This window comes from Acanthaster planci, linkage group LG12 (genome assembly GCF_054643075.1).
Source record: "Acanthaster planci isolate LZ-2023a linkage group LG12, COTS_SCS, whole genome shotgun sequence".
NCBI classification, from domain to species: domain Eukaryota; kingdom Metazoa; phylum Echinodermata; class Asteroidea; order Valvatida; family Acanthasteridae; genus Acanthaster; species Acanthaster planci.
In genome coordinates, this window is record NC_141788.1 from 12,691,491 (window position 1) to 12,719,373 (window position 27,883).

The following is a 27,883-nucleotide window of genomic DNA, read 5'->3' on the forward strand; positions in this document are numbered from 1 at the left end:
ACTGATAATTTCTGTGCATTTGACAGGGATGAGGCAATAGTTATTAATTATACGAGCTTCAAGTACACAGAGTGTGCATTAAGTATTTGCATATTTGAAATAACTTTTCATTAAATCATTCATTGCCCATTATTCTTTTCAGTAGGCAAGGGAAACATTGTGTTTTTATTGGATATCTCAATCAGGGTCATCTTATTTGAAAGATATTGAAGACATGTTGAACTCAACTGAAAGTCTAATAGTTAAGTTTCTGCCGTCTCTTGTAAATGGTTCAATTTGTATGTAATATCAAAAGAGTGTAGTGGGCCCTCACTTGATAAAATTCAACATTGTGTATAAAATTGTTTCAAAGGGAAGTGTTATTCATGAAAATTGACCTCATATGATAATGAAGTTTTACCTTTTGCTGATTCCATTCAAACCCGGCACATAGCGAGACTACCACCTCAAGATGAATGCCGAGTAAATCTCCCAATTTATTACTGAATTTTGAATAATTAAGTAATTTTCCCCATATGATTTGCACGTTTTTGAAGGCCTTTTGCCACTTGGCAATCTTGCATCTTCATCAAAGTTGAACAAAGCAAAGCCTGGGACAACAAAAATGTACTAATTGACGTTGTTATGACGTCATCAAACAATTTATTATAGAATTGTTCACATTTCACTTTTCCCCATTATGTTTTGGACATGTTTTTGAAAGCTTTTTTTGAAATTTGGTAATCTTGCATCTTCGGGTTTTACAAAGCAAAGCGTCTGAAACCAAAAATGTAATAAAGGAATGACACTGTGATGATGTCATCAGGCATCAAATTCGTGCTTAATCTTCACCAATCTACAAAATATCAACTGTGACTTAACAACAGCTTTTTAATTCATTTTATATCAAACCAAAAATTTCCTGATACAGCACACTGTTTGTCTATCGACAAACACAATGTCCATCTCGTTTTAATTTTTTTTCTGTTGCAGAATACCTTTGGACATCCAAAAAAACAAACCATTTTCTATTAGATTCATCACTTCAAAATCACTAAAACTGACTTTCACACATGTACTCTTAACCCTAATGCCCTAGGTTCTTGCACTGCACCAAACAAACTGGTCACGGTACCAAACCTGATAAAATCCAACAAAGTGGCTCATTGGAGTTTGAGTGACATGGTATGGATTGGTCTATGCAGTTTAGGATGACATGCACTGAAGCATTACCAAACCTGACAAAATCAATCATAGTTCAACACTTAATTGGTACAGCAAGCCAGACACTGTACACAATGACCCCTGTGTGTCCCAACTCACACATAATCCAACACCATCACTCTGGGCCTTCATACCAAGTCCAACAAAATTCAACAAGAAGTTAATCAGGTATGGAACAAACTTGCCAAAACCTATCAAAACCTACTCTTGGAGTTTGATGGATACTGGGCAGTTAGGGTTAATGAACTTTGTGGTAAAGATGAACATGTGCACTGAATTTTGCTTAAATTAAAAATTCAAGTTCTTATTGTCTGAAGAGTAATTTCCTGACTTTGTCCAATGTATTCCATGATCACATCACGTAAAAATGCATTGGCAATTTTTTTCTTTCCACTGTATTTAAATTACATATGTGTTTGACAAGTGTTTCCTTCTGTTTCACCACTCAAATTGGTTTGCCTTTTCCTATTTACAACACATGTAATCATATTCAATATATTTTACTTATTCAAAACAACTGAATGCATATCAAATGGATACAAAATATCCAAAAAGAAGAGGAATGATGACAAAAATGAAGTTTTTTGGTATCAAGACAGCAGCATGTTACTTTCTTTTTTTCTACCACAGGGTGTCATTTATATGTTCACTGCATTAAATCAACATCCTGCCATACTTTCCATAGCAAATGTTTGACAAACTGACCTCGATATTTGGTTAATTGAATAATGTTCTTAAACTATATACATTCAAAATATGCACTGCACTGAAATGATGCCATGACTGAAGAATTGAAATAACTTGGTTATTGGTTATTTCTTTACATTGAAATAGAAAACACAAATTGCTCATAGGGTCAAATTAAAAAATTGCAATGTCATTGAAAAAGCAAGTAAATCAGAATCAACAGTTCCTAAATGTTAAATTTTCTGTTTGTTGTGAGGAAGCAGGATAAAATACCTGCTTTGCAGCACTATAGGATTTTTGGTTAGTTGAATTTTAGTTGTAAAAAAGCATATCCGCCATGAGAGTGCACAACAGGGCCCTCTTGTGATTAAGTTCTAATTACCCACTTGTTCCATGTCTAATTACGTTTTTCCACAAAATTCCCATAAATTCTGCCTTAATGACTCCTAATTGCTCATTACCTTAATCATTCAATTACCAGGCCAGTCACAGATACCCCCTTTACATGGATGACATAGAGTGAGTATATCTTGGCATAGTATATCTATGACATTTGGGGGTATTACTTGTTATCATTAGACTTGGGATTATAATGAACGTCGTGTATCTATATGTACATGTCACATTATACATGTGTGTACCCACAACCGCAAGGGGCACATATTTTCAAAGGAGCTAACTGAGGTTCCTTTGGTAACTTTTCTTTCGATCCACTTGTCTGCTTTTCTGACAGGGAAAAAGCTGATGATCACTTTTTGACCACCAGTGAAGAGAATAAAAGCAGATGACCACTTTTTGTCCTCCTTACATGTTCCTTGACGATGGAACTACAGAGTACAAAGGTCTAGGAGGCTAGTGATATGAGCAAGGTCATTCAGAGTTAACACAATTGGAATTCATTTTGGCAGATTATGTGAATGGGTTCACAGTAGAAGAACAGTTTGGCTAGAGCTGTCTTAACAATGGAACGTGGTCAGTGCCAGTCGTAAAGGAACCAACAGGTATAAACAAATTACATCCACAATCTGCGGTAAGTATACTAGTTCAGTTGAAAACAAAAGAATCCCCAGTGCATAAATAGCCGGGTTTCATGGAATGCTCTAGTGTTCATATCCAGAGAAGTGGAAACAGAACTTCATTTTTGGAATAAGAACAGAGAGGGTGAACAGAGTTCACTCATGCGATCATGTAATTGTACTATATTCACAGACACTTCAGGTTTTAGATACAATGGCTACGCATGCAAGTGAAGATTTCAACCTGGATGTCGTTGGCTCTTGGTCACTCAGAGAGAAACTATAGTTCCTCATGGAGAAAACACAAAGTTCTTGGCCATTGAAATCATTTGGACCTAGCCCGGAGAGGCAGAATATGCATTAGTTCACCGATAATATTCAAACATTCAAAAATTGTAAAGAAAGGTAGCAGGAATCCCAAATTACGAGATTGCTATTGAGATATACGAACCATGCCAGCAGTTTGGTTTAAGTTTGGATTCCAGAGTACAGAATAAAAGAGCAGATTGCGTAAAATATACAAGGGACAGTAATGATCGGGCTGTAGACCCACACGTTTAACCTACTGGATTGTAAATGGGGTCCCCACACAGTTGATAGGTTCTTAAGTGATCACAATATCGACATGTACATGTTTTAATTCTACATGGGGATGTCCAAATTCAGAAGTCAATGCATTTAAACAGGGTTGGCATGAAGAAGTAAATTAGTGGGTGCCACATACCTCTCCAATTAACAGTACAAGTAATAGACAAAGCATCCCAGGAACAAGCAAACGGTATTCTAGTTGTCCAACAGTGTGAAGCCCGCACCTTTCAGGCCCAAAATTTGTCAAAGAATCATATTTGTTTTCTTCCAAGGATGTGAGGAAAGGAAGGGTAACATCACTCTTATCGCCCTGAAATTTCAATTTGAGACACGGATTAATATTATTATTTCAAACAGGCAAAGGCTTACACAAGGCAATCACTGAGGGGCACCAGGGGCTACTTGTCATGACATGAACAACAGTTCTGCTGTACCCCTCATCGACTGACTTAGGGGTAGGGTTACTTTGCAAAAACTGCACTTTTGTGCCGAATTTTCAAGATAGAAAACTATCCACCACTCAAATCAAAGCTTATGGTTGTAGGCAGTTTCGTTATTGCAAAGAATGCTTGTTTTTGAGAATAAATACAGCACAGGAGCCCTAAATATGATATCAGCTGATTTAAAAAAAAAGTTGATTTTTTTTTCAGCTAGAAGATACTAATACCAGACGTGCGACTTGAGAGCACCTTTTTTTGGATGTCCAAAAGTATATTACAACAAAAAAAATTATAAATTAATTTGGAGATAAACAGCCCTATCAAACAGACTACAACAATGATCCTTGAACAAGCAACTATTAGTTATGAATAAAACACAAATTTTGCAAGCAGTTTTTATAGCAACTGTAAGTTACAGATTAGATGATGAATCAATACAGTCAATACTGATTCAAACAGGTCCAGATTTCTGCAAACTTGCTACGGTACACACTTCTCATTTGAAAATGAATAACATCTTTATGTCAGTAAAAATTGCAGCAGGGCCACTGACTACAAGTACCACAAATACATGTAAGTTGAGATGCTCTGGGGGGTGTATTAAAGCAAGGTTAACCACATGCTGCAAGGTGCTTTAAAAATGCAGTGCACACATACGGGTGATTTTCAAGATTTTCAGTTATCCAAATTCTTCAAAAATTCATCATTTCATTTAATGGAAGTTTACACCCACACGAATGACTCTTCGGTGGCTACTTTAAGCTGACAGGTAACCTTCATTGACTCCTGAATATTTAAGCCAGGCCTGCCGACCTGTAAAGAAAGCCCAGAATTGTGAGGGGTTGCATAATTTCCTTTGTTCCCAGTGAATGCGAGTGGCATCTTTTCAAACGCAGCTGGATGAGCATGCAGCGGTGTCGCTCTTAATTGGGCCCTGGAGCACTTTTGTCTGCGGTGCTAATCTGCAGGCACGCTATACCCAAAACAGTGGTATACTGTTTAAAAACAGTGATGGATTACCTTCGAAAATGCAAGCCAAAAATGATGGCAATTCCCAGCAGCAGGCCTTTTGTTCCGAGTATGGTCTTTTGTGACATGGACCAGCTCTTTTGTCCCATTTCAGGCACCCCGGCTCTACGTATAACCCATGGTGCTCGAAATGGGGTTCCCCGGCAGCAAGTGGTTAAAGAAATGGTTCAAATAAGTAATGAAACAAGTTGTGTAGTAGGTTAATATTCAATGATTAAAATTATTCAAAAGTATGTCACAATACCAAAGCTAACTGGGAACAACCCAAAAAACAAACAAAACAGAACAAAGCAAACCAAAAAAGAAACAAACAAAAAAAAACAAACCAAAATACTGCCAAGAATTACTCTAAATATTAACCCAAAAGTTCTAAACCATGACTTAATTTGATAAAAAAATGAAACAAACAAAGCCCCATATGAACACACCCACCTACTCACCGAGCCATCCAGCCCAACAAACACTCTAGAACTAAGAAAACCAAAGTAAACCCCACTTACCGGTACAATAATCCACATTAAACAACTCTCATGCATTTATTAGTCTCCACCAATCTGTAATTTTCCCTTTTGCCTTATAGCAGTCAGCTGACATTTAGGAAGGTGTATCACATGGTTTTTCGTCAACTGAGTATGTACATAAATGTACAAAATCTTCAATGTGAAGAGATTAGTTTCCACTAAGTCAACCTCTTCAAATCAGCAGCAGAAAGTACACAATTATCACAGAGTTCTTTATGCAAATTATATACTTAGGCAGACCTGTCTGTACAATATAATACATTCGATATAAATATTCATGAGATATAATTAAAGATAACTATAGTTTTTTGGCTGAATCTTGTTAAAGAATGTTCTTTTGGGGGCTTAACGGGAATTATCTTACAGGTAAAAGCAAAATACAAATTCTTGTCATAACAATATTTCCAACTAAAGTAAGAGTTACATATAAATTACTAGCGGTACGTAATGCAGATCTGCCACAGGACTTGTAGTTGTGCCATGAGTCCTGGTAGGTAGAATCTGTAACTTCGCTACCCTCCTTTAGGTGTTCTGATGGTGTAGGTGTACTGTCCAAAGATAAAAACAAAAAAACAAGGTCACAAAAGTAAACACACACACACACAGAGTAAGGAATATTCAAATTGTGTTTCCATTTAAACTTTGTCAGGCTGCGTCCAAAACATAATTGTGGGGTTGGCAAGTTTTGAAATCTTCACATTCAACCCCCCCCCAAATCTTCTGCAACTGCACGTTTTCAAGACGTATTAGATGTCTGTATGAGACACTTGACATAAAGATGTTTGTTTGCGGTTCAAATTAACTTCTGTTTTCAAAATGATGTGAAATATTCTGACCACTTTGCAGATGGTATTGTCAGAGCTGACATCCTAAGCCCATGCAACACTATAACATGATTTCAAGGACTAATTCATAAATAAAGCACCCAGAGCATGCATATTAAACTTCTAAGGATTCCATTTCAACCCTCTGATCTCCCCAGAGATCTCTTATATGCATTACACAACTACCAGATAACTTTATGACAGAGTTCTTGACACTCCACACTACTTGTAGAAATAAATGCGATTAAATGCATTTAGGTATGTATTCATATGCAGTCAAGGACACTTAACAGAAGAGACGAGTTGAAGAATGTGATTGCCTGATCACTTTATGTTCTTTAAAAACTAATGCTCATCCCCAGGTCCCTAGCTGGTTTTAAACATACTATTATAGTTTAAAACCAACTCAGAATGAGAGTTTTATTCCTTGTTTTTCCTGTAAATATCTTTTCTGGGTGAAAAAGTACACAAGAGATAGACAATTCATATTCTTATGAAAAATTTTTTTGTATTATTTTACCTTGTGATTCGAAAAACATGCCTCTAGCAACATTTATGCTGCGTACATACAACCTTAAAATCTAAACTGGCATGGGCAGTGCATATTTCATGATATGACACGGAATGCATCTCAATCAGTGTAGAGAGAAATAAGATTTATTCTATGAAATATAAACTCATTGGTTGTATTGTGCATGCCAACTTGATAATGAATAACAATCCATGAAATAGGAGTCAATATTCCATATAAAACCAGTTGGAGTTTTTGTCTGTTAAAAGCCACCAATGTGATTGGCTTCAAATTAGCAAGCACTTAAATAACATTTCAGAAGATCAACAAACATGGAAAGGACATATGATGGCCAAGGGAGGATGCGTGTTCTCCCACTGTCTTCTATTCTTGAAGAAGAAATGGCCTACGTGCAACCAGCCACTGGAATTTCACGACCATCTTGGTAAAATCCACAAAAAATGAGTGCATACACGTGCATGGATTCAATGGTTAGTGGGCATGCCAACATCAAAAAAGGAAAATCAACACAAACACTGAAATTGTTATTTTGCACTAAAAACCTTCATATGTTCGCAAAGGTGACTTCAAGGTTAACTAGGAGATGGTTTCAGAGGAAACCTACCAGTAGGGTATGATCACTAGTCAATCTCCCTTACCAAAGCAGAAAGATCTTCATTTCTCCCCACAGAGTAGTACATGAATTATGGAGTTATATACAAAATTTTTGGTCAGTTTACAAAATGAAAATAAAAAAATAAAAAAACAGTCTGATTCTGAAACATATTAGTATCTCTTGGGATTTAATGAATCCTGTTTTTTACCATTATCCTATTTCCTGCTGTCCATATATTCCAGCATTCACAAGGTTAACATACAATGGCCTTTTCACAGCTATTGTGCATACTTGGTAAATTTGCTTACTTTTCATGTGATGCTGAGGTACGTGAAAATGCTAACATTGTTACATGTAGGTGTAGTGTCCATTGCTAGTTATCATCAGTCACACTGGGGTGGTCTTGTGCACATTATTATTCTGTCTCATGTCGTATGTAAGCACTGAAAAAAAACCCTGGATCTTTTCACTTATCTTTACATGTCTATTTTATGGGCTAAGCTTAACTGTGCTTGATTTCTGTTATCTGAATGGTGTTATACTCAGCGAATGCCTATTTTCTAGCACATACATGTATGAACAGTATTACTTGAAGTAAGCCTCCATGCAGTCTAACACTTTTATCTCCACAGTTTGTTCACAACATTGAATCAAATTTCTTGCCAAAACTACTTAATGCTTCATATGTATGTGTAGCCAGGTGACAGCTGTAAGTTTATTTGGCCTCTGAAAAATGATTATATCCACTAAAGGATTCTCTTGGTCAGCGTAAGGTCACTGGGTCCTATGTCTTGTCCCTGATTGGTCGGTGGTGTCGATTATTTATTGCAATCTCTGGACTCAAAGGGGAATTATTTTCTTGTTATGATTTGCATACACAGAGTGCAATGCATACATAAATATAACCAATCAAAAGGCTGCGTCTAATGCACACTTCATAAAGACGAGCTGTAGCAAGGGAAAGTGCACTCACATGAGAGTGCAGCATGAATAAATCAATACAGGATTAGCAACTAAGCTTGGCTTTGATTGCATATACATGGATTCTTAGTAACATAAAAACCTGGGAATGAAAGGTGATCAAACATCAACAGGACAGGTACAGGTACACTGAAGGTTACTAGAGTTCCATTATAGAAGAATGGTGGGTTCACGACAGTATTATAGTGTCACTGTGGACTTCATTTTACTTTGTTCATGATTTTCACTTCCATTCAGTTCACTATCAGGGAGCGATGGGGCACAAAGTGAGCACAGAACTAGAGCTCATCTGTCTGTTCGCCAACTGAACAAAGGGTTTTGCATTTCTTTGTTAATTTGAACAACCAATCTCCTGCACAAACCTGATGGCATAATTATTTCATCACAACTATCTGGGTCCAAGGTTTCAACCCAATCATGTATGCACTTCAGGAAATAATGTACTGTTTTTTATAAAATGTAATTTGACTCCTCATTTGATGAAATCATCATCACATCACGTAAATTTTCATCTAGAACTCTTCCTTTCCGTGTTATCTGCAAACTTTCAAATCGATGGGATATTATATGTACTTAAGGAGATATAAAGCCTTAAACAGTGCACCTTTAATGTCACGTTGCTTGTCACCTGACTTTAAAGGTAATCATCATTACATGAGGTCAATTTCATCTATAACACTTCCCTTTCTGAATGCCTGCCAAGTTTCAATCCAATTGGCCTGCTGCATGAGGCCTGGTCAGCAGTCACATCCCAAACCTGAACTTGTGTGTTGTGTGCTATTTCATCAGCAAGTCCACAGGCACGGCCAGGACTCGACTGCGACTCCCACAGCCGTAAATGTATGAATATAACACAATGCAATCTGCCATGTACTTGGCAATTAGACAGCTCCTGAGTATATGCCCTACGCACTGTCTGCTGCCTATGATACAGATATAATGCGTCCACACACACAGTAGTCAATACACAGTATGCAAATGGGATTTTCAAGTTTGTAATATTGTAAGGTGTGGTTTGTCATTGATGCCTTATCTGTGTGAAGAGGTACACCAGTTACACACTTGGTACAACAAAAGACTCCAGTGCTTAAGCTATCATATTATGGACAATTCAGGCTTCTTCCTCTTACAGTTGATTTGTTATGGAATTTTGAAGAATAGAAGATTTTTTATAACTTCAGGTCTGATTACGTCATCGGCCCCAACTTTCACCCATGTGTTAACTGGGTAAAGATCATCATCCACATCAATTTTCAGCTGATTCTGACAAACTTTGCCACAGACATCTATTCCAAATTCATTTTTCAGAATTTTCAACCTGTCGCTACAGAGGGTGATTGGCAATTATGTGACATCATCAGTAGATGTTAAGATGTTGTTAAGATGTTGGTCCAAGTTACCTTTTCATTGTATTGGAAACACATTTTCAGGTTCTGCAAATGTTTCATATTACACTCTAATTTTTTCCAGCAGAATTTGCATTAAGCACTTGATTTTCTGTTTACTTTTCTCTAAAAGTGATAAATCCAAATTGATGACTTTTGGAATGGATGCCATGGCCAATCTTAGTGCTTTAACATACCCACAGACTGTACTGATGTCAGATCCGTATTACCAGTTGCAACTGAGATTCTCGAACATCAATACACATGAGTCAAAGCTATTGCTTGGCAGGGCAACAGTCTGCATCCGACAAGAATAGTCTGATACCTAACATATCATTGTGTATTAATGAAGTATAAAGTTTGCACAGCAGAGTACATGTTTTGGTATACCATTTTCCCTTATTAACCACACACTGCTGGGTGTTTGAAAAAAGCAGTGCACAATTATGGGCGAATTTCAAGATTTTCTGTTTTCAAAAATCTTCAAAAATTCATCATTTCAATTAATGGATGTTTACACCCACATGGATTACTGTCTGGTGGCCACTGTAGCCTGACAGACAAAATCTATTGATGCCCGAGTATTTCAGCCAGGCCTGCAGCCTTGTAAAAAGAGCCCAGACTGTGACTGTGTCATGTAACTTTGTTTTGTTCACAAACCTGGCACAGTGCAATGCTGACCTCTTTTCAGTAGGGGCCAGATTAGCGTGCAGCGGTGCTGTGTGCCTCATCGCTGCAGTGGTGGGGCGCTTTTGTCCTGGGTGGTAATTCGCTTGCACTGAATGCCCCAAACCATGGTATACTGTATCAAAACATGGCTGGATTATCTCCACCATTGAGAGTGAAAAAAATGTCAGTAATGCCCAGCAGCTCAGTCTTTTGTGCCGAGCACGGTCTTTTGTTACAAGGCCCAGCAATTTTGTCCCGGTTTCAGGCTCCCCGGCTTCATGTATCAAGCCTATGTGCTCGAAAACGGGTCCCCCGGCAGCAAGTGGTTAATATATCAGCAACCGCTAATGCTTTGCAGTAGCTGCATCACGCACTGTTTTGCTCAGCAAAAAAAAACCTCCAAAAAAAAAAAGTCCAAGTCTGAAGCCCTGAGTGTGAGTCATTTGTCAAAGTGACTCAAGTCTGAGTCATTAGAAATGTGACTCATGTCGGACTAGAGTCTAAATTACAAGTCATACCAGTTTGGTGTTTCCATATCTGATATCATGCATTACCCTCTGCTGGAGCTTACAGCAACTCTTCAGTCAGTGTGCAGCCACTAAAACTCTGAACCATGCTTCTCTGAACCATGCATATGTAATAAACTATGTAGTGGAATTTAATATTTCTTAATAAATGAGAAGCAAATATATCAGTTTCATATTTTTTATGTAAAAAATTGTTTTTTGACCCTTTTTTGTTATCAAATGGAAATTAAATCCTTTTCCATGTAAAATTACAAACTTCAATTTTGTAAATTTTTTGTAAAACAGTCAGGTGCACTTAATGAAACAAAGCAGTACGCTTCTTGAAGAAATCATGATGTAAATTTTGCTCTCTAATTTATCGTCAAAAAAGCATCTAAAATTTGACTTTATAGGAAATCAAAATTCTACTAATAACACCATGTTTGGCCCATGAAAGAAGAAATGGCTTTCCTGTTGCTTTGAAAGGGATACTAATGTAATCTCATTTTTTTATTGCAAAATCACATGTGATCATGAGAGCACTGTCCTGTGCAAATGAAATTGCCAACAAGGCTCATTGGCAGGCAGGCGGTGTACTGATTGTCTTCGTTTCAGATCCTCCTTTAGTTGAGGACTGTTTCTTGTTAAGGCCTGGTGGATTTCTTATCCACTCTCTAGACTCATTTTATTTACTTACAATGTATTTTTAACTGCAAGCCATGAAGGGCTTTCCCCTTGCTGCCAACTCATCTAGGCACATTTGTGTCATACCCTCAGATCCACCTTCTTGTAGTGGCTTAACTCTGCATATGTACATGTACATGCAGTAACGCTCCATGGGTAAGACAAAAGCAGTAGAATCCCCACACAGATGTGTGCGGCAATTCCACTAGAGAGTGCTTGCCCGTGCAGGGGCCCCCATAAAACATAACCCCCCAAAACATTTTTTTTTCCTCCAATAAATGTTAGAAATTGTTGTTCCGAGTATAAACCTAAAGCTTAGGATATTGCCTTTTCAAACTTGCTAACTTCATTCCAATCTGATAATGCATTGTAGAGATATTTGCAATGATGTAAGACAACTCATTTTGACAGATTCTAAAGTGACGTGGGGTCGAATGGATCAGTCTATTGATAGCTGATGTCTCAATTTCTCACAACTGGCCACCCATGTGAAAATTGTTTTGCAGCTGTTGAGTTTATTTCGTGAAAAAATAACATGACAGTTTTGTTTGTGAAATTGAAATTAAAAGAAGCACAAAAACCAATGAGGCACCAACATCTCTGAAACAGTAAACACAAAAAAATAAGATTTACTGAGAAACTAAGATTTGTTTTCAAGGACGATGGTTAGATAACTGCACTGCATGGACCCTCTAAATTTTTCTGCAAGGCACAAGTATTTTGAGGTTATACGAGTCGGTCAGATGAATTAATATGATAAAGGATGATGAATTCATCACATGCAAATCTGTGGCAGGCATTAAGTCATCCCTCCAGCAGATAACAGCAACGCTCTATAATGCTATGTCTGTAATATTTCGATCAAATAACTTCCTGGCTGGATTGTACAGTCATAATGTACACGTAGGTTATACCTGTGCAACCCACCTGAAGTCTTTGAGCGGAACCCACAGGTCATTGAACTGTCTGTATTTTTCCACCTTCTTTTCAACCTCGCCAACCTGGAGATGCAAGTTGCCAACCCCTCCTGACTTATCTTGCTGCGTCTTCACACCAGAAGGATCAACTTGCGGATTCTTCTTCTTCTTTCTTCTTCTAGTTTTCCTTGGTCTAGGTTTCTTCCCTTTAGAAGTGGTTTCAGTGGAAGCAACATGCCATGCTAAGTCATCTGAGTCTACTGAAGAGTGTTGGCTGTGATAAAATGAAAAAGTAAATATGCCTGTTTTTATTTTTTCTCAGACTTACATGTAGGAGATATATTGCAAAAACAAACCTCTACTATGTGAAGTTCTTGTAGCCGTAGATCTCTTTTAACTTTTTTGACCACCAATTTTTTAGATTTCCTCTTCTGTTCTCTTAGGAGGTGGGGGAGGGTTTACATCATCATTTGATCAGTTTCATCAGCATATTATTCAGTACAGAAGTGTAATGTAACTTCTGTTCCTACTAGATGAATTAGGCCAACATTATGTTGTTATGTAACCGGTTTTGCCCTAACCCAAAATATATATATTGATAAACACTGTATGCTCAGTGCTTGTCCGAGAGCTTGCGAAAAAAGTCACAAGCTTATTCGGGTGGGACTCAAACCCATGACTCGGAAAAGCCAGTCGACCCTGGCAAACTCAGTGGTCGAGTGGTTAAGATGTCTGCACTAGTAAGCAGGAGGTCGTGGGTTCGAGTCCCACCCGAGAAAGCTTGTAACTTTTTTGGCAAGCTCTCGGACAAGCCAACTAACTCAACTAACAGCAGCTCTCAGCTTGTAGCCCAGATCGATAGTACGAAGTGTACATACACATGCACCGGCCAGACACATTGTGCTAGATGCCAGAAAAAATGGCAAAAGCACATATGGTATGGCATGCACATTGATCTCCATTATTTGTACATATATACGGTCCAAGATGAAGTTCAAAATGTAACAGACCCAGGTCTAATCAAACCTTTAACTCGATACAACATTCTCAACAGTCTTTGAACTGGCTCCCGTGGCCTATAAGGGAGGGAAAACTTGCGCAGAACATAAGCAATTAGCTTATATTTAGCTTGTCAAGGACATCTAAAGACTGACTTACTCACGTTGCGGGACAGAGTGTCTGCTCTACTGGGTGAATCTTTCTTTGAGAGCAGACACCTTTAAAGAAGGGTGTTGGTTTTAAGATTGGGGTTGTCTTCCTTTGGGTCTGTATCTTCCAGTACTGCCCATGAGGGTTGAGAAGAGGGCAGTGCAGGACTTGACTAGTGTAGAGCCGAGGCATGATAGAAAGGGGATGAGAAATTCTCCTAATGTTTGTCCTCCGAATCTATTGTGGCTCCCCGTTAGTTTCTGAGTTACTCTTTTGGTATGACTGAAAGTGAGGGCTGGAGAGCAGGGAGAAATCCTTTTTCAACTTAAAAAAGGAAGATACTCCAAAAAGAGACATGAAATAAATCAGAGACAGTGGAGTAAGATTTCATGTAGGCTAGATAAAGATGGTTTGACTTCATCTTTATCAAGCAAGGAGTTATTGCTGGAAGACTAGCTAAGTCGGATGATGACAACATTAGCAACAGTCTATAATTTTAGGACATGCAAACTCATGCTGAAGCATTCTGAAGAATGCTTGTCCTATGTTCGGAGTGGCCGTTTATGTGCCTGGGATCTTCAGCCAATTATTAAAGCCAGGCCACATGCATTGGAAAAGAAAAATTGAAAGCCAAAAAGAACATCCGAAGATAAAAGATCGCTCAAAGAAACAAGTATTCCAATATCCCCATTTTATTCGCTAGCTCAGTGAGTGCAAGCAGTAAATAAAGAAATGGATGGAGCCTTGCTGAGTATTGATTCAATTATTTTGATCTTTGTTTCGATCACACGGAGGCGTGGTCGGAAGAGGTAATTTGTGGCACACTTGTGACAAAGCAAGTGCTCACAGTAGGCCCACTTTTGTCAGACCACATAACAATCACAGTATATAGACCTTGGACAAGCTCACATGGGGGGAGCTCGTGTCCGGACAGTATGTGAAGAGTGGCAAGGCCGTGTGGAAGAATCTGTGGAGATCACTCATGTTATAGGCCATAGTGGGTGTAGATGCACATATATAATACTGGGAAGCCCCGTGGAAAAGCCCGGGATTACTAGATGAAAGGTGCGTGAGAATCCGGCGGGCTGATGTGTAGTGTAGTGAAAGGAGCTGTTGTTCAAGCCATGGCCAGCGTTGAGTATACATGACCTGGACTAGCATTCACCGGAGACGGCTAGAGAAGACAATGTAGGGCAGTCCGGTGGAGTGTATCTACTGCATGCCTAGATGCCCCAAAGAGCGGTCGGATTGAGGCTGAGGCGTAGGCCTGAATGGGTGGACGACGGAGTGACATATGGCAAACAGAGGTCTTGATGGTTATGGTCTGCATCATACTTGCGCGGCCCGCCTTCTTTCCACCGGGATCACATTGGAAGTCATGGCAGGGGCAGTTCGGTACCATATAGCATCTACCCACACCTAGATGCCCTGATGAAGAGTGAGGGAGGACTATGATTTGAGGTGTAAGATGGTTGATGGGCTGGCATATGGGCGGTGTAGGGCTGTCCCACTGTAAGCCTAGTGAGTCATGCTGCATGATTGGGTTGCGCTATGCCTCATGGCAGTTCCGTTGTCCGGGACGCGGGTGGATATATCCTATGTAGCCCAGCACTGTCTCTGCAGGGGCTGCCCCAGGAGTGTCGGTCCATGACAGGGTAGCGTTCCGATCATGCCTGGGTGCGTGGGTGGAAAGGTTGTCTGAAGGCAGCTGCTAGTGGTGTGAGGCTGTCGGGGATGCAGATGGGGATGTACCCTCGTAGCCAGGCCTTGTCTCTGCAGGGGCCGCCTCGGGAGGTAACGGGGTGTCGGCCCAGAGCAGGGTAGCATCCATATCATGCCTGCGTGTGCCAGTGGGAAGGTTGTCTGAAGCCAGTGGCTCGTGGCATGAAGTGGTCGGTGTAGCTGGTGTGGGAGGCTTGGGGCTGTCCTGGTGCATAGTTTTGTGAGCCATACTGGTGGGTCAGTATTGTCTACGGTAGGAGCTAGAAATGGGGAGACTGCTGTTGGACTACAGTGCTTGGGAGCTGGGCATGGAAATGTTTTCACAGCTCAGACCCAGCTAACGGGGGAAATATTCACTTGGAGTGCAGCCCCACTCTACACTTTCGTTGACTGCAATGCGATATGGTGGTGGAGGTGAGGGAACTGAGCATTTGGATACTGCCCGCTCTATAGCTCAGTCCCTGAAGTGTGGTGTGGCTAACCCTAGGCTGGACAGGGAATGGTTCTGCAAGTAGGTTTTACTGTTAGGATCTACTAGGAAGGTGGGGGACAGAGGAAAGAATTGCTGCACTATCTAGTGGAACCCCAAGCAACTCAGATCACCCCCATTGGCCTTATCTAAACACTCAGTGTTATCGTAGCGTAGAGTCAGTGTGGAACCTATGTAAAATGCAAACGTGGAAAGAGAAAAGAAAATACCACAAAAACAACAAATATACACACTCAATCATGAAAACTATATCAAATTAAGGAATATACATTTATTACAATATGTTAAGGTTGCTCAAATTAACACAGCAACATGTAGCGAAACGGAAAACTGGAGAATTCGAAGATGCCAAAATTGAAACATCCATTAAGAATTATGCTAAGGAAAAGAAGGACAACCATGGTGGCGGCGCCACTGTGCATCATGGGCCTAGAGGGCGTGCTATGCTTGATCAAATTTTTAGCGAATAGAATCGAATGCAAAGAAATTTGCATATACAGTCGACTCTCATTAATCCGAAGGCCTTGGGATTTTCTAAATTAGCTTGTATTATCCGGACCTCGTCTTACGCGAAAGCTGCTGTTCCGCTTGTCGCATGTGTAACCGATCGACCGCATCGTTAAGCATACAGTACATCATGTATAACTTCCTGTACATACATGTAGGCCTACATGTACTTTGTATGCACATACGTGTGGTTTGGAATTTAATTTTAAAACAGTTTAAGTTTATGAAAGTGAGAAGTAACTGTACTTTTTATGAATAAAGACTTGAAATAAAGAACAATAACATAATACAAGAACGGAGAAACCGGTCAAGTCGGGTTGGAGAATGCATGGTTGGAGTGATGCCGTTTTACATCCCCAGCACGCCGCAATGAGATCGGCATACAACGCACGCACCTTAGAACATTAACATTTTAGGTGGTAACCAACATCAATGCTGCGCTTGTTGCACAAAAAGGGCGGGAACTAGTTATTGGTGGTGTGGATCAGCCAGTAGAGGGCTTCACTTGGTGAATGATAACCGCAGCGCTTTACTGCTGTACACAATCAAGTACGGAAGCACCTTTCCGAATTCAATGGATTGACTGATTGACAAGTTGCCTTCAAAAACGCTTGTGCTAATTAGACAGCTGGGCCCCCAAAATGCTCGTCTTAAACGGAAACTCGTAACAGGCGAGCTCTTATTATGGATTTTTTTCCTCATAGGAATGTGCATAATTCAGTCGGGACCAGCAAATATACTCGTCTTAACCGGAGTCTCGTCTTACCCGAGCTCGTATTACCGAGAGTCGACTGTACAGTGACTGTTTGGGTAGGTTGAGTGTAGTGCACCTTAAGGTTTGTACACTGCAGGTCCGTACGTTTTGAGTTGTAATAAGCTACAGCAGTTAACCCCTTGACGACGGGAATTTCTTTCCAAAAGCCGACTCCAAGAATTCCAGCCTCGCTTGGCCACGAAGGCCACCTGCCAAACCGCAAATTCTCGGTTGCGGCCCAGCATGCTCTGCACGCTTTGAATTACACAGTGAAAAGGCTGATTGTTCGGTGGCATGTGGCTCTACTCACGCTTCTACATTCCCGTTGCCTCTTTTCAAAGTGGGGACTATTGTGAAGCTGGTGATTATGATGCCACTTTGGTCTTTTCATTTCTGGGCTACACATAAAGGCCAATTACCATATATACAAGAGTCGGGGTCTGCCTTCTTTCACTGTGTTTGCTCGAGCATGGGCCGAGAATAATAGCTGAAAAGCGGGCTGAGGATCTCAATTTTTACGGTGTGTCTTAACGCGTCCCGCCGTTAAGGGGTTAACATGCAGGCCTTGCAGACATGGGTTTCATTCTGGCCAAGTCTGCCGAAACACCTATTGTTTTTCCTTAAGCTTTCCCCCCCCCTTTTCTCCATTTTTTCAGACTCTTTCCATAGACATTGCAAACAGTTTTCTTTCACTTATCAACTTTGGCAGTTTACTATTCTGATCACCTTCAGACTCGGCAGACACACTACCAGCCAAAGATGATCCTAGGTTTTGACATAGGTTTGGTGCACGTTTTTCAACAGCCTTTGGCACTTTACTGGCACTCTTCAACTTTATATTAGGTGCACATTTAGTCCAACAGCAACAGAGTGTCCCAAAAAATTGTCACTGTGACATCAGTGTCATGTGATATATCATTAAAGGTACAAATTCAATTCTCAATAAAATCTTCTGAACTACACAGTGGATTGGAGTGAGACCTTTTTGCAGATACAAAGCACTGAAACCAGAGCTGAAAACCTTATGCTGTCCAGAAATGCATTTCTTGTTTTTTTAATGAAAGGGTTTTTTCTACTAAACTTTAAAATTCACAAAAGCCATGTATTCTGTCCTAGTGACAGATACACAAATCTGCTAATCTTCTGTTTTTTTCTTCTTCATAATGTTCTCTCCACAACTTTATTCACTTTGTATGTTTTTTCTAGGTGCCACTTTTGTCACTTCGTAATCTTGCATCTAAAGTTACACCAACAAAAGACCCTTATGCACTGATGGTCCTAGTGAAATGATGTCATGATAACATCGTTACATGATTTTTATTAAATTTTGAATATTTTTTTGCGTAGGGACTCGAACTGAGGCTGCATGTAAAGTTGGTATGTATGCCTGCCCATTGGTCAGGATAAGTGTTTTTTGTTAAGAACTGAACCTTGGCACCTGCAGGCAGAACTAGTACGTTGTTAAGGCTCCATTCCGGTACCGAATTTAAGGGAGGAAACCTCTAAAGGCCGTCCTCCGAAGAGATTTGAAAGACAAACATTGTTTATCTGCCTCTGCGGTTGAAAAAAGATAACTGTGTTTTGTGTTTTTCATTTAAGGGTTGAATATAATCACAAAATTTGTTGGTAAAACATAATTGCCTTGGCAAGTGCAGATCGGCAGGTCCCACCGCCTTGAGATGGATAGTTGTAAACAAGGTGTGCCGCGTCAATCAATCAAGGGGACTAAAATAATCAGCCAATGACGATACCACATGTACTCCATCCGAGGATTCACTGCTTCATTGGCTTGCCTTACATGGAAGGTGGGGGCGTGTTTATTTGGTAACATAGAACAGAGGGGAATGCGCACGCAGCTTGTGGGCCGCAGATCAAATATGCACGTTGCCTACTTGACTAGACTAGACTTTATTACAAGTCTCTAACGTGTAGAAGAAAAATGACGCTCCGAAGAAGACAATGAAGAAATGGTCAGTTTTAGAGGTGGGAAGAAAACTTACCCTTTTAATATTGCATTTGTCCAGTGATATATTGCCCTGCAAGATTTGTGATTTTATTTCATTAATTTTAACTATGTAGTAACATTTTTTTTTCAACGTAGGTTTAGCTGTGATTCGTTATTTTAGTGTCACTGTGTGTGGTATAATTTCTTTTCTTTTACCGTAGGTAGGGTTAGAGGCATCCGTCCCCGGGAAAGATCGACACATCACCAATGTCAGCAGGGTTAGGTTCTCCCTGTTGGCAGGGCAGATGTATCCCCATACGGTGGTTTGGGTACTAGCGCGGTGACATTCATTCATTTAGCCTTATCTTTCATTTCTTAAATTAAATTAATTAAGTTAATTTTTTTTACGTTGACTTGTACTGTGCCGTTGATCATTTTTATGGAAACGGTACATTATAAATTATTATTATTATTACTCTAACGTTTACAAAACCTAAACCTAGAATGTTCTATTCACATTTAATGCAATTTGTAAAGATTACTGTCAGGCAAAAGCACCAGAAGACAGTCACAAGGCTAATTACAAAATGTTTTAAGAAATTTCATCAGATGCCTGTACCCTCTGCAGTTGAAGAAGATTGAAATAAGAAGAAGAAATAACGCAAAACAGGAAATCACATTACTTCATGGCTAACTTGTGATTTAGGAATGTTAAAACTTAATGTGAGATGTGGGAAAGCTCGTGCAGAAAGAAAAAGAAACAAAACTGGTAAGGAAGACTATCCATTTGATGAAATGCCTATTCGTAGCAGATTAACCCTAACCCTCCTCAATCCTCCAACAGGTGAAGGATTCAGGAGGGTTAGGGTTAAGCTAAAACAGGGTGCATAAATTTGGTGAAAATACCTGTGATGAATGACCCATTTTTACTCCTCCTGACTCTGGAACTAACAATACATGCATTTTGAAGTTGGCAACATAGAAGGCACAAAACAAACGCTCAATGGTTCAAATAAAATTAGGGTGCTGTCAATTTTCAGTACCATTTTGTTTATCTGAACCCTGTTTTAAAAATGATGTCTATCAGGAAAAACATATTTCAAAATGATAATCTGAAACTTCTGACATAAAAGATGCACCATTAACTATATACATGTATATGTACATGTGCCGGTATATAGACCAGGGAGGAGGAATAAATGGGAAAGTATTTGGAGTGGGATGTTAGTGATGGCAAAGGGAAAGAACAAATGTTCAAATAAAATCCCAAAACATCAAATTCAACTTACAGTCTAACATCTTCATACGCAGGTACATTCTCAATTTCAAATCCCTCATTGATTAGCTGGTCTAATACAGTGCTGTTCCCGAGGAAATGCCCTGGAAGAGTAAAAGATAAAGTGAATTTTTACTCACAGTTACAGAAATGTCCCTCTGATTTTAGCTGATAAAATTGTTGAATAAAAATTGGCAGAAATGAATGACTTGAAAATGCATGTTACTCTTACATCTACATGCAACTTGGGTAAATAGTCATGTCCATTCTCCTGAGCCGTTAGTTTAAGACTGGCCAAGCACATATTTAATCCAGTTCATAAAATACCTTTTTAGTGAGACAGTCGAAAAAGTCAATTTATGACGAATTTCCAATGATTTTGTTCTTGAATTTTACTTTCATTTTCCCGAACACTCCCATCAATTTTCTTGTATATTCCTTTTACAAACTGTCTGACAGAATCTCCTTGTATGGACTTGGTGCGAGCATGACAAGGTGCATGAACACAGACTCTTGACCAATCAGAATCAATTAAACTGTCTCACATTCAGGTGCCAGCGTTTGATTTATGCAGCCAGCATTATCAAATGTTAATACATGGGGTCAAGTAGCCCATGTACAATAAGGAGACTGTCTGAGGTACCGGTATTTATGAATTACGTTTTAAAACATGTTGGGAAACTTGAGGGGCAAGGTGAAGTACAAACATGATGCCTGCAATATATGCAGGTATTAAAGTGTTTGTCAAGGAAATCCAATACGCCAATCAAGGCCAAAGTATTTCAAATTCAGCCATGATCTTGCTTTCCATGATTGTAAAACATGATAATCAACCTACAACAAGGAAAAGGTTTATGTAGGTCTACATTATACATATATTGATACAGCGAACAAATTTTGGCCTTCAGGTTTTGACCAAGTGCTTAATTGTAGGTAGTATCATAATATGTATTCTGCGGACAATCCATGCTGCAGAATCTCAATGGAATTACTCCCCATTTTCATGTGATAAATACTGTAACAACAATAGTCTAAAAACCACACAGAAGTAAACCAAGCTGAACCACAACACACAAAAAAATAAGGGTTTATACAGTCTACACAAACTTTATTCCCTCATGAGGATTGACTTAAATTCAGCAGGAACAAATTCACATTTCAATTGGCTGGTTATTATTTTATACATCCACATTTCCAGCCCCCCATCACCTAAGATGATGGTAGCAGATTTTAGTAATCCTAAGACGATTGCAGAAATATTTAATGTGCCATGAATATACACTGACAACAAATGCTGTTTCCCCCAAAAGAGATTCGTTTAAGTGGCTTAGCACACCCTTTAAGTGTCGATCACCTGTAATCACTGTCAAAGTGTAGCCTGAACAAAAGTTCCATTACAGTTCCAGGGACTGTTAAAAAGATACCTATGCAATGAATATCCACAGAATTCCTAACCATAACAAAAGAAAAGAAAAGAAAACACACACATGATTTGTTTGAGGGAGGTGAATAAACAAACCCCAAATTCCAGTAGGGATTTAGTGTTGGAAGGGAACGTACTCCACAAAAAAAACACAACTCTCCTTCACCAATAAGCTGCAAGGTACATGTACTAGCAACTGAATCATAATGAGCTTTATTGAAAGTGATCGCTAGATCCCTGTCTTAAAAGATCTGATGAGTCTCTTTTCAAAATAGGAAAGGGGATTCCGAAGAATTAGCCCTGAGCAATATTAGCCAACTGCTAAGGGCATAAAATCTGGTTTTAGAATGTTTTCCATGAATCTCCTTACAGGGGGACACTGAACAATCCAGAACATGCACAGGACCTTAACCAAAATTGTCAAAAAAGGGTTCAAATGCGATGGCTTGTGATCCCCAGATGGGATTCAGGCTAAGGGGGTTGGGAAGCTTGTTCTCACAAAAATTTAAAAAGAATATCAAATCTTGCAATTTGGTGCCCCTAAAGACAAATGCAAGACCCATTACGTAGGCCTGCTATGCAGCTAAAGAATTCGAAGACAACTGAAATCCTTGCTTAAAAACCCTTGCTTGAAAAGCTATATGAGTGTGGACTGTAGAGGCATGTAACAGTTTCTGGCACTTTTGTCTGCATACTCAGACAAGAATAAAGTACAGGTATGTATCATTTTTAAGTGCCTCTGGCCCCAAATGAATAACAGTAGGAGGAATGTCCACTATAGAGAATCCTTCTGGGCCTATGCAATGGAAGACTGGAAGACTGGCAGGGAAACCTCATAAATGGGGATTGAGCAACGCAGAGGAGCTAAGATGGTGGCAAAAAGGTGGTCCAGTGAGACCACCAAGGTGAAGATACCACAAAAGAAAAACACAAGGAAGGATAAATGCTACCAGCCACCACAAAAAAACTAACAGATACAGCAAAAGCTTGTCCGCTCTTGACTTTTTTGGTCAAACTTTGAGATAAATGGGTGCTTTTTAAGTCCAGGGTGGACATCCCCAAAAGTTTCCTCTCAGTTACTTTTATTACTGAGCCGCATGATTTTTTTTTTCCTGGCCAACTTCTGCCCAGGAAAAAATTCTGTGTCACTTTTCCCGGGGATGGAAATCCAGCATGGACAGTGGTTAAGTGGAGCACAGTGTCATGTTGCACACAGGGAAACTACGTATGATCATTGCACATTTCACCGTGGTGTGACATGTGATGAGTGTTGTTCCTCTTTTGGTCCCAATCATGGCAGAAATTATTATTGATACAATTGCAAGTTTGTTACAAATGTACCACTTCCAGATGATAACGAAGGACGGCAACTTTGTTTCTAAGGATGTAAAAAAATTCTGAAAGGTCATGAAAACATCTTGATAAGTCAATGCACTGCCAGCTTGGTTACCTCTCCTGGGTCTCAGTTAAATTTTCTCTTGTCAAAAGTCCAAGTGCGGACAGTGGTCACAATTGACATTTTTTCATTTCACCATGAGGTTATACTAAAAAACTTAAATGCTATGCAGAAACCTGTCAGGTGCAGAAGAAAATCCCTGCTGGGACAGCAGGTGTGGGCATTTTTGGCTTGAAAATGTTACAGAGAAATGGTAATCACCCCCTGTGAATGTTCCTATGGATAAATTAAGGAACTAAAGGAAAAAATATGAGCTTGGCCAGTCTTAAATGGGTGTTTAAGACTGGCTCAGGTGAATGGATGCGACTAACGCCAGAGCCGCAGGCAAGGGCATTATCAGCATTTATTTTCATGGACTTTTAGACCAACTAAGCACATATTTAGTTCCATTCATAAATACTATTTTACTTTCATTTTCCTGAACACCCCTGTCCATTTTATGGTTCATTTCTAGTATAAGTAGTCCAGAAGACCAATAAGAATGGAAACTTTCTCGTTTCCAGGTGCCAGCTACTCTTTATGCAGCAGGCATTGTCAAATGTTAATACCCTGTCACATCGTACGTTGTTGAATGGGAAAACTGTCAAACGTATTATGAATTTTTTGGTACTGGAAGGCTGGGCTCATCATGCTCATAAACATGTCTTGCTGAATATTCAGCAAGACTTGAGTAATGGGATATGTACTTGTGCTGAAGCCAAACCGTTGAACCAAACTAAAAATTATTGGACATGGCACTTCTGAACCGAACCAAACTGGTCGGTTTGGATGTTTAGCTTTAATGTGGCATGGTACTGATAGCACCCACAATGCACGCACGAAAACTTGATAAAAAAGCAAACATAATGAAAAATGGGTAATAAGTCATGCCGCACCGGCGCTTGGCACAGGGCATGGCATGTACACATACATGTACTACAAATGTACTGTACACGTACAGTAAACTTGCGATGGCCCTGCATCATGCGATGGTTGTAAAAAGCACATAGTAAGAATTCAGTAATAATCAACCAAGAACACACAAGGTACGGCATTTCCACTGCCAAACAGTTCTAAATTCTCACCACATCCAATTGGGCTTATATATACTCAGATTTAGCATTATGTCTGCCAATCTCTGATAGCCAAGCTCTTACATTCCATATTAGGCCAATGATGTCATAAATGGCCGTTCAAAACTAATTTTGATTGGATGCTGATCACAGTCGGACTTGTCCTTGATTGAAGGCAACTCGAGAGGGAAAAACTGATTTACCAGACAGGCCGATGCAGCGCTCCAGTGCGCGACAAGATTTGGTTGGTGACGGTGGCTTAACATGTCTTTCATTTGATCATGTTTGTTAACAGTTGTCGTGTGAATGCGTTGTAATGGAATTTTGCCAGATCTCTAAGTTGTTCGCCAATTTTAAATAGCACAATGCCATAATCTGTAGTGAAGAATGCTGACTTGATACTAGGTTTTTCTTTGAATACATCGAAAGCCACAGTTTAGTCATTGAATATGTTTTATGAAATATAATAAAAAAACACTTAAATCTAATTTGATTTTATATCCCATTTATTTTTTGAGCATGCTCTTTTTTCTGTTTCAACCACTTCATGTCGGGGTATTTTTCAATGTTGATGATGCTGGGCCGGCATGACTATCATTTTTTCCGTTTTCAAAATCCTTCAAAAATTCATCATTTCATTTAACGGTCGTTTATAGCTGCACCCAGTAATCTTTAGGCACTACTCTAAGTTGAAAGGTGACCTTCATTGACGCCCGAGTATTTCAGCCAGGCCAGCAGCCTTGTAAACAGAGCCCAGATTGTGCGGTGTTGTATAACTGTCTTTTGTTCAAGAACCTGGCTTAGTGCACTGCTTAGTGCAGTGGTTCTGTGTGGCTCATCGCTGTGGCGGTGGAGCCCTTTTGTCCCCGGTGGTAATCCGCTCGCTCTCAATGCCCCAAACCCTGGTATACGGTTTCAAAACAACGCTGGATTATCACCACTTTCGAGAGTGAAAAATGTCGGTAATGCCCAGCAGCCTGGTCTTTTGTTCGGAGTACGGTCTTTTGTTACAGGGCCCTGTTTCCTTTGTCCGAGTTCAGAGACCCCGGCCACCCATATAAACCATACGTCTCCGATCCCAGAGTCCCCGGCAGGAAGTGTTTAACATATCCTACGATTGCTTTCGTCAAGCAGGTTCAAACACAACCGCTTTTGGTAAGCAAAACATGGTCGGAAACTGTCAAACTTCCAACGGTAACTTCCAATTGAATTTGAACTCCTTAACAAATATTGTGGAAACAGTTTAGAAAAAAATGATATTTACATTGAAGCTTCTCATGGATGGGGATGGGGAGGAAATTCATTGCTTGTATCAACATATTTTATACACGGAAGTACTATATACGGCACGTTCGTAGCAAGCTCTTCAGTGTCTCAATGTGCAATGTACAGTACATGTACGTACATGTGTGTACATGTCCGAACCCAAACTGACCCGAAGTTCGGCAAAAAATTTCCAAACAGTGTCCAAACCGAACACGAACTGAACCTTGGCACCTGCAGGCAGAACTAGTACGTACTCACTTGAAACATACGTTGGTCTCAGGCATGAGTTATACATCCAGCTAGAAATGACAAACAGGTTGATCCACAAACAGGATTATCGATGAAGGAGCATTAGATTCACAGCACAAGGAATGAACTTCATGGTAAGGAGTGGCTCTGGGATTGAACTTCACTAATGGAGAGATTAGCTTCATCATACTTACTAATGCTTCTCCATGACGTGATGTTGCAAGTTTCTAAGAGTTGTGACTTATCAGTTTTTAGTTTGACCCAAGTTTATGAGTTGAGCAGAACCACAACTGGATTACGAGTAATTCTTCTAAAACTGATGTAATAAGGAACAATCTTAACATATAAGCATGTACACTGCATTTGTGTCAAAGTTTTGATACCAGTTTTCCATGCATCAACACACAAACTGCTGCACTTGTAATAAATGTTTTCCTTTTGCGATGATACAGATGTTTATCAGCACATGGGAGCAGTCTTCATCCATGCTAGATGTCCCTGGTTTCATTGATGGAAATGCAATTGAAGCAGGAGGAATAATCAACAGAACAGCGAGACGAGCTTCATCAAAGCAGTTGTGACAAGATTATCTGAACATTATCGACAGGAAGTGAGAGTCTTGCATGTGTACATGTACCTGCTGTAATTTATTAAAAGACAACTGCAGAAATTGTTCAAATTGGTTTCGGAAAAATAGTGCAAAGTTTTCAGCATTCATAAGATCCTGATATATTCAATTGGTCCCCATGTCATTTGAAGTTTTTGGAAATCTTCAGAACATAAAAGAAGTTGGTGGTTTTTATATGATACTGAGACAAATGGCTTTAACAAGTTTAGGTTTCAGTCAAAAAAGATGACATCATTCTTATCTTTGTATAGGTGCAGAGAATGTGCAAGACCACTGTATTAGTACCTGTGTACATTACCACCTCTGCATAATTCCCCATGTAAATGTACATGTTTAAGGTTTATGTTTTGTTTAGTTTGTTCCATGCCGCATGGGGTGTAGTCAGTCTTGTCTAGAAGACGTCTCAAGGCAGTCTGGAGGCCTGGTTAGGCGAGTGAATATCGCAGTGTGTGACCGCTCCTTTTGTATGCGCTACCGCTGAGAGTCTGCGAGCAATTCAGGTACTGGTTCTGTAATCTAAGAAGTTTACCATGACGTATCCACAGTAGTTGACTTAATGTGTACTGTTTCTTAGTATTTGTCAGAAAGGACCCTGGGTAGAACAATACTGTGTGGGTAGAGTTGTAATCACAAGGTAAGCAAATACACCAATATTGATGACAAACTCACATGGTAAAGGAAGTTAAGAAACTTAACTCACCCTAACGGGATTTTCCTGATGTGTTGTTATCTGTCCTTACTGCAGGAGCTAGTGCTGTAGACAGTAGGATCATCCTGCCATGTACAGAGTCATTTTGCAGAACATCTTCCAAGTAGCAAGAGGTGAAGGTAGAGGGAGACTCCCAGCATGCAGCTCAAGGCCCAAGCTTGGGGGTGCAGAGTTCTCATGCAAAAGATCGGAAATTGAGCGTTGTCCAGAGAAGCAAAGATATCAATGTGTTGCCTCTCTATCATTGTGAAGAGGGTCTTGACCACCTCTGAATAAAGAGTCCACTCTGTTGGGCATAGTTTGCTGCCGGAGAGTTTGTCCGCCATCAGGTTGTTGGGACTGGCGATGTGGAAGGCTTGTAGGTTGACTGCATGTTCTCTTGTCCACTGTAGGATCTCCCACATGAGGGTGCACAGCTTAGGAGATTGGAGTTCTAAGATGTTGATGAGATTTACCAGGAAGGAGGGTGGCCAGGTTCCCAAGATCTGGTGAGGAGGGAGGGAGGCCCCCCAGCCGAGAGACGATGCATCGGCTGTAATTACTATGGAAGGTTTTGTCCATAGAAATGATAGACTGGCAATCAGATGACATTTCTCTAACCACCAAAGTAGATTTTGTCGGACGTCCTTCGATACGGGAACTGTGTGACTGATTGGGTCCAGCTTGGGTCAGTAACAAGA

At 39.9% G+C, this 27,883-nt stretch overlaps 1 protein-coding gene across 2 annotated transcripts in view; it reads right to left on the minus strand.

Annotated features, from left to right (window-relative positions):
- Positions 1-605: 605 nt before the first annotated feature.
- LOC147797165 (metalloprotease TIKI1-like) overlaps positions 606-27,883 on the minus strand; it is a 72,846-nt gene continuing 45,568 nt past the window's right edge. Inside the window, exons 4-6 of one of the 2 annotated variants that reach the window (XM_087144159.1) lie at positions 20,434-20,524; positions 12,588-12,851; positions 606-6,032 (exon numbers count right to left, since the gene is read on the minus strand). In XM_087144159.1, coding sequence (XP_087000285.1) covers positions 5,840-6,032; positions 12,588-12,851; positions 20,434-20,524 — 548 coding nt within the window. In that variant the 3' untranslated portion in view covers positions 606-5,839. The remainder of the gene's footprint in view (positions 6,033-12,587; positions 12,852-20,433; positions 20,525-27,883) is intronic. The other variant, XM_087144160.1, reaches the window with a different exon arrangement.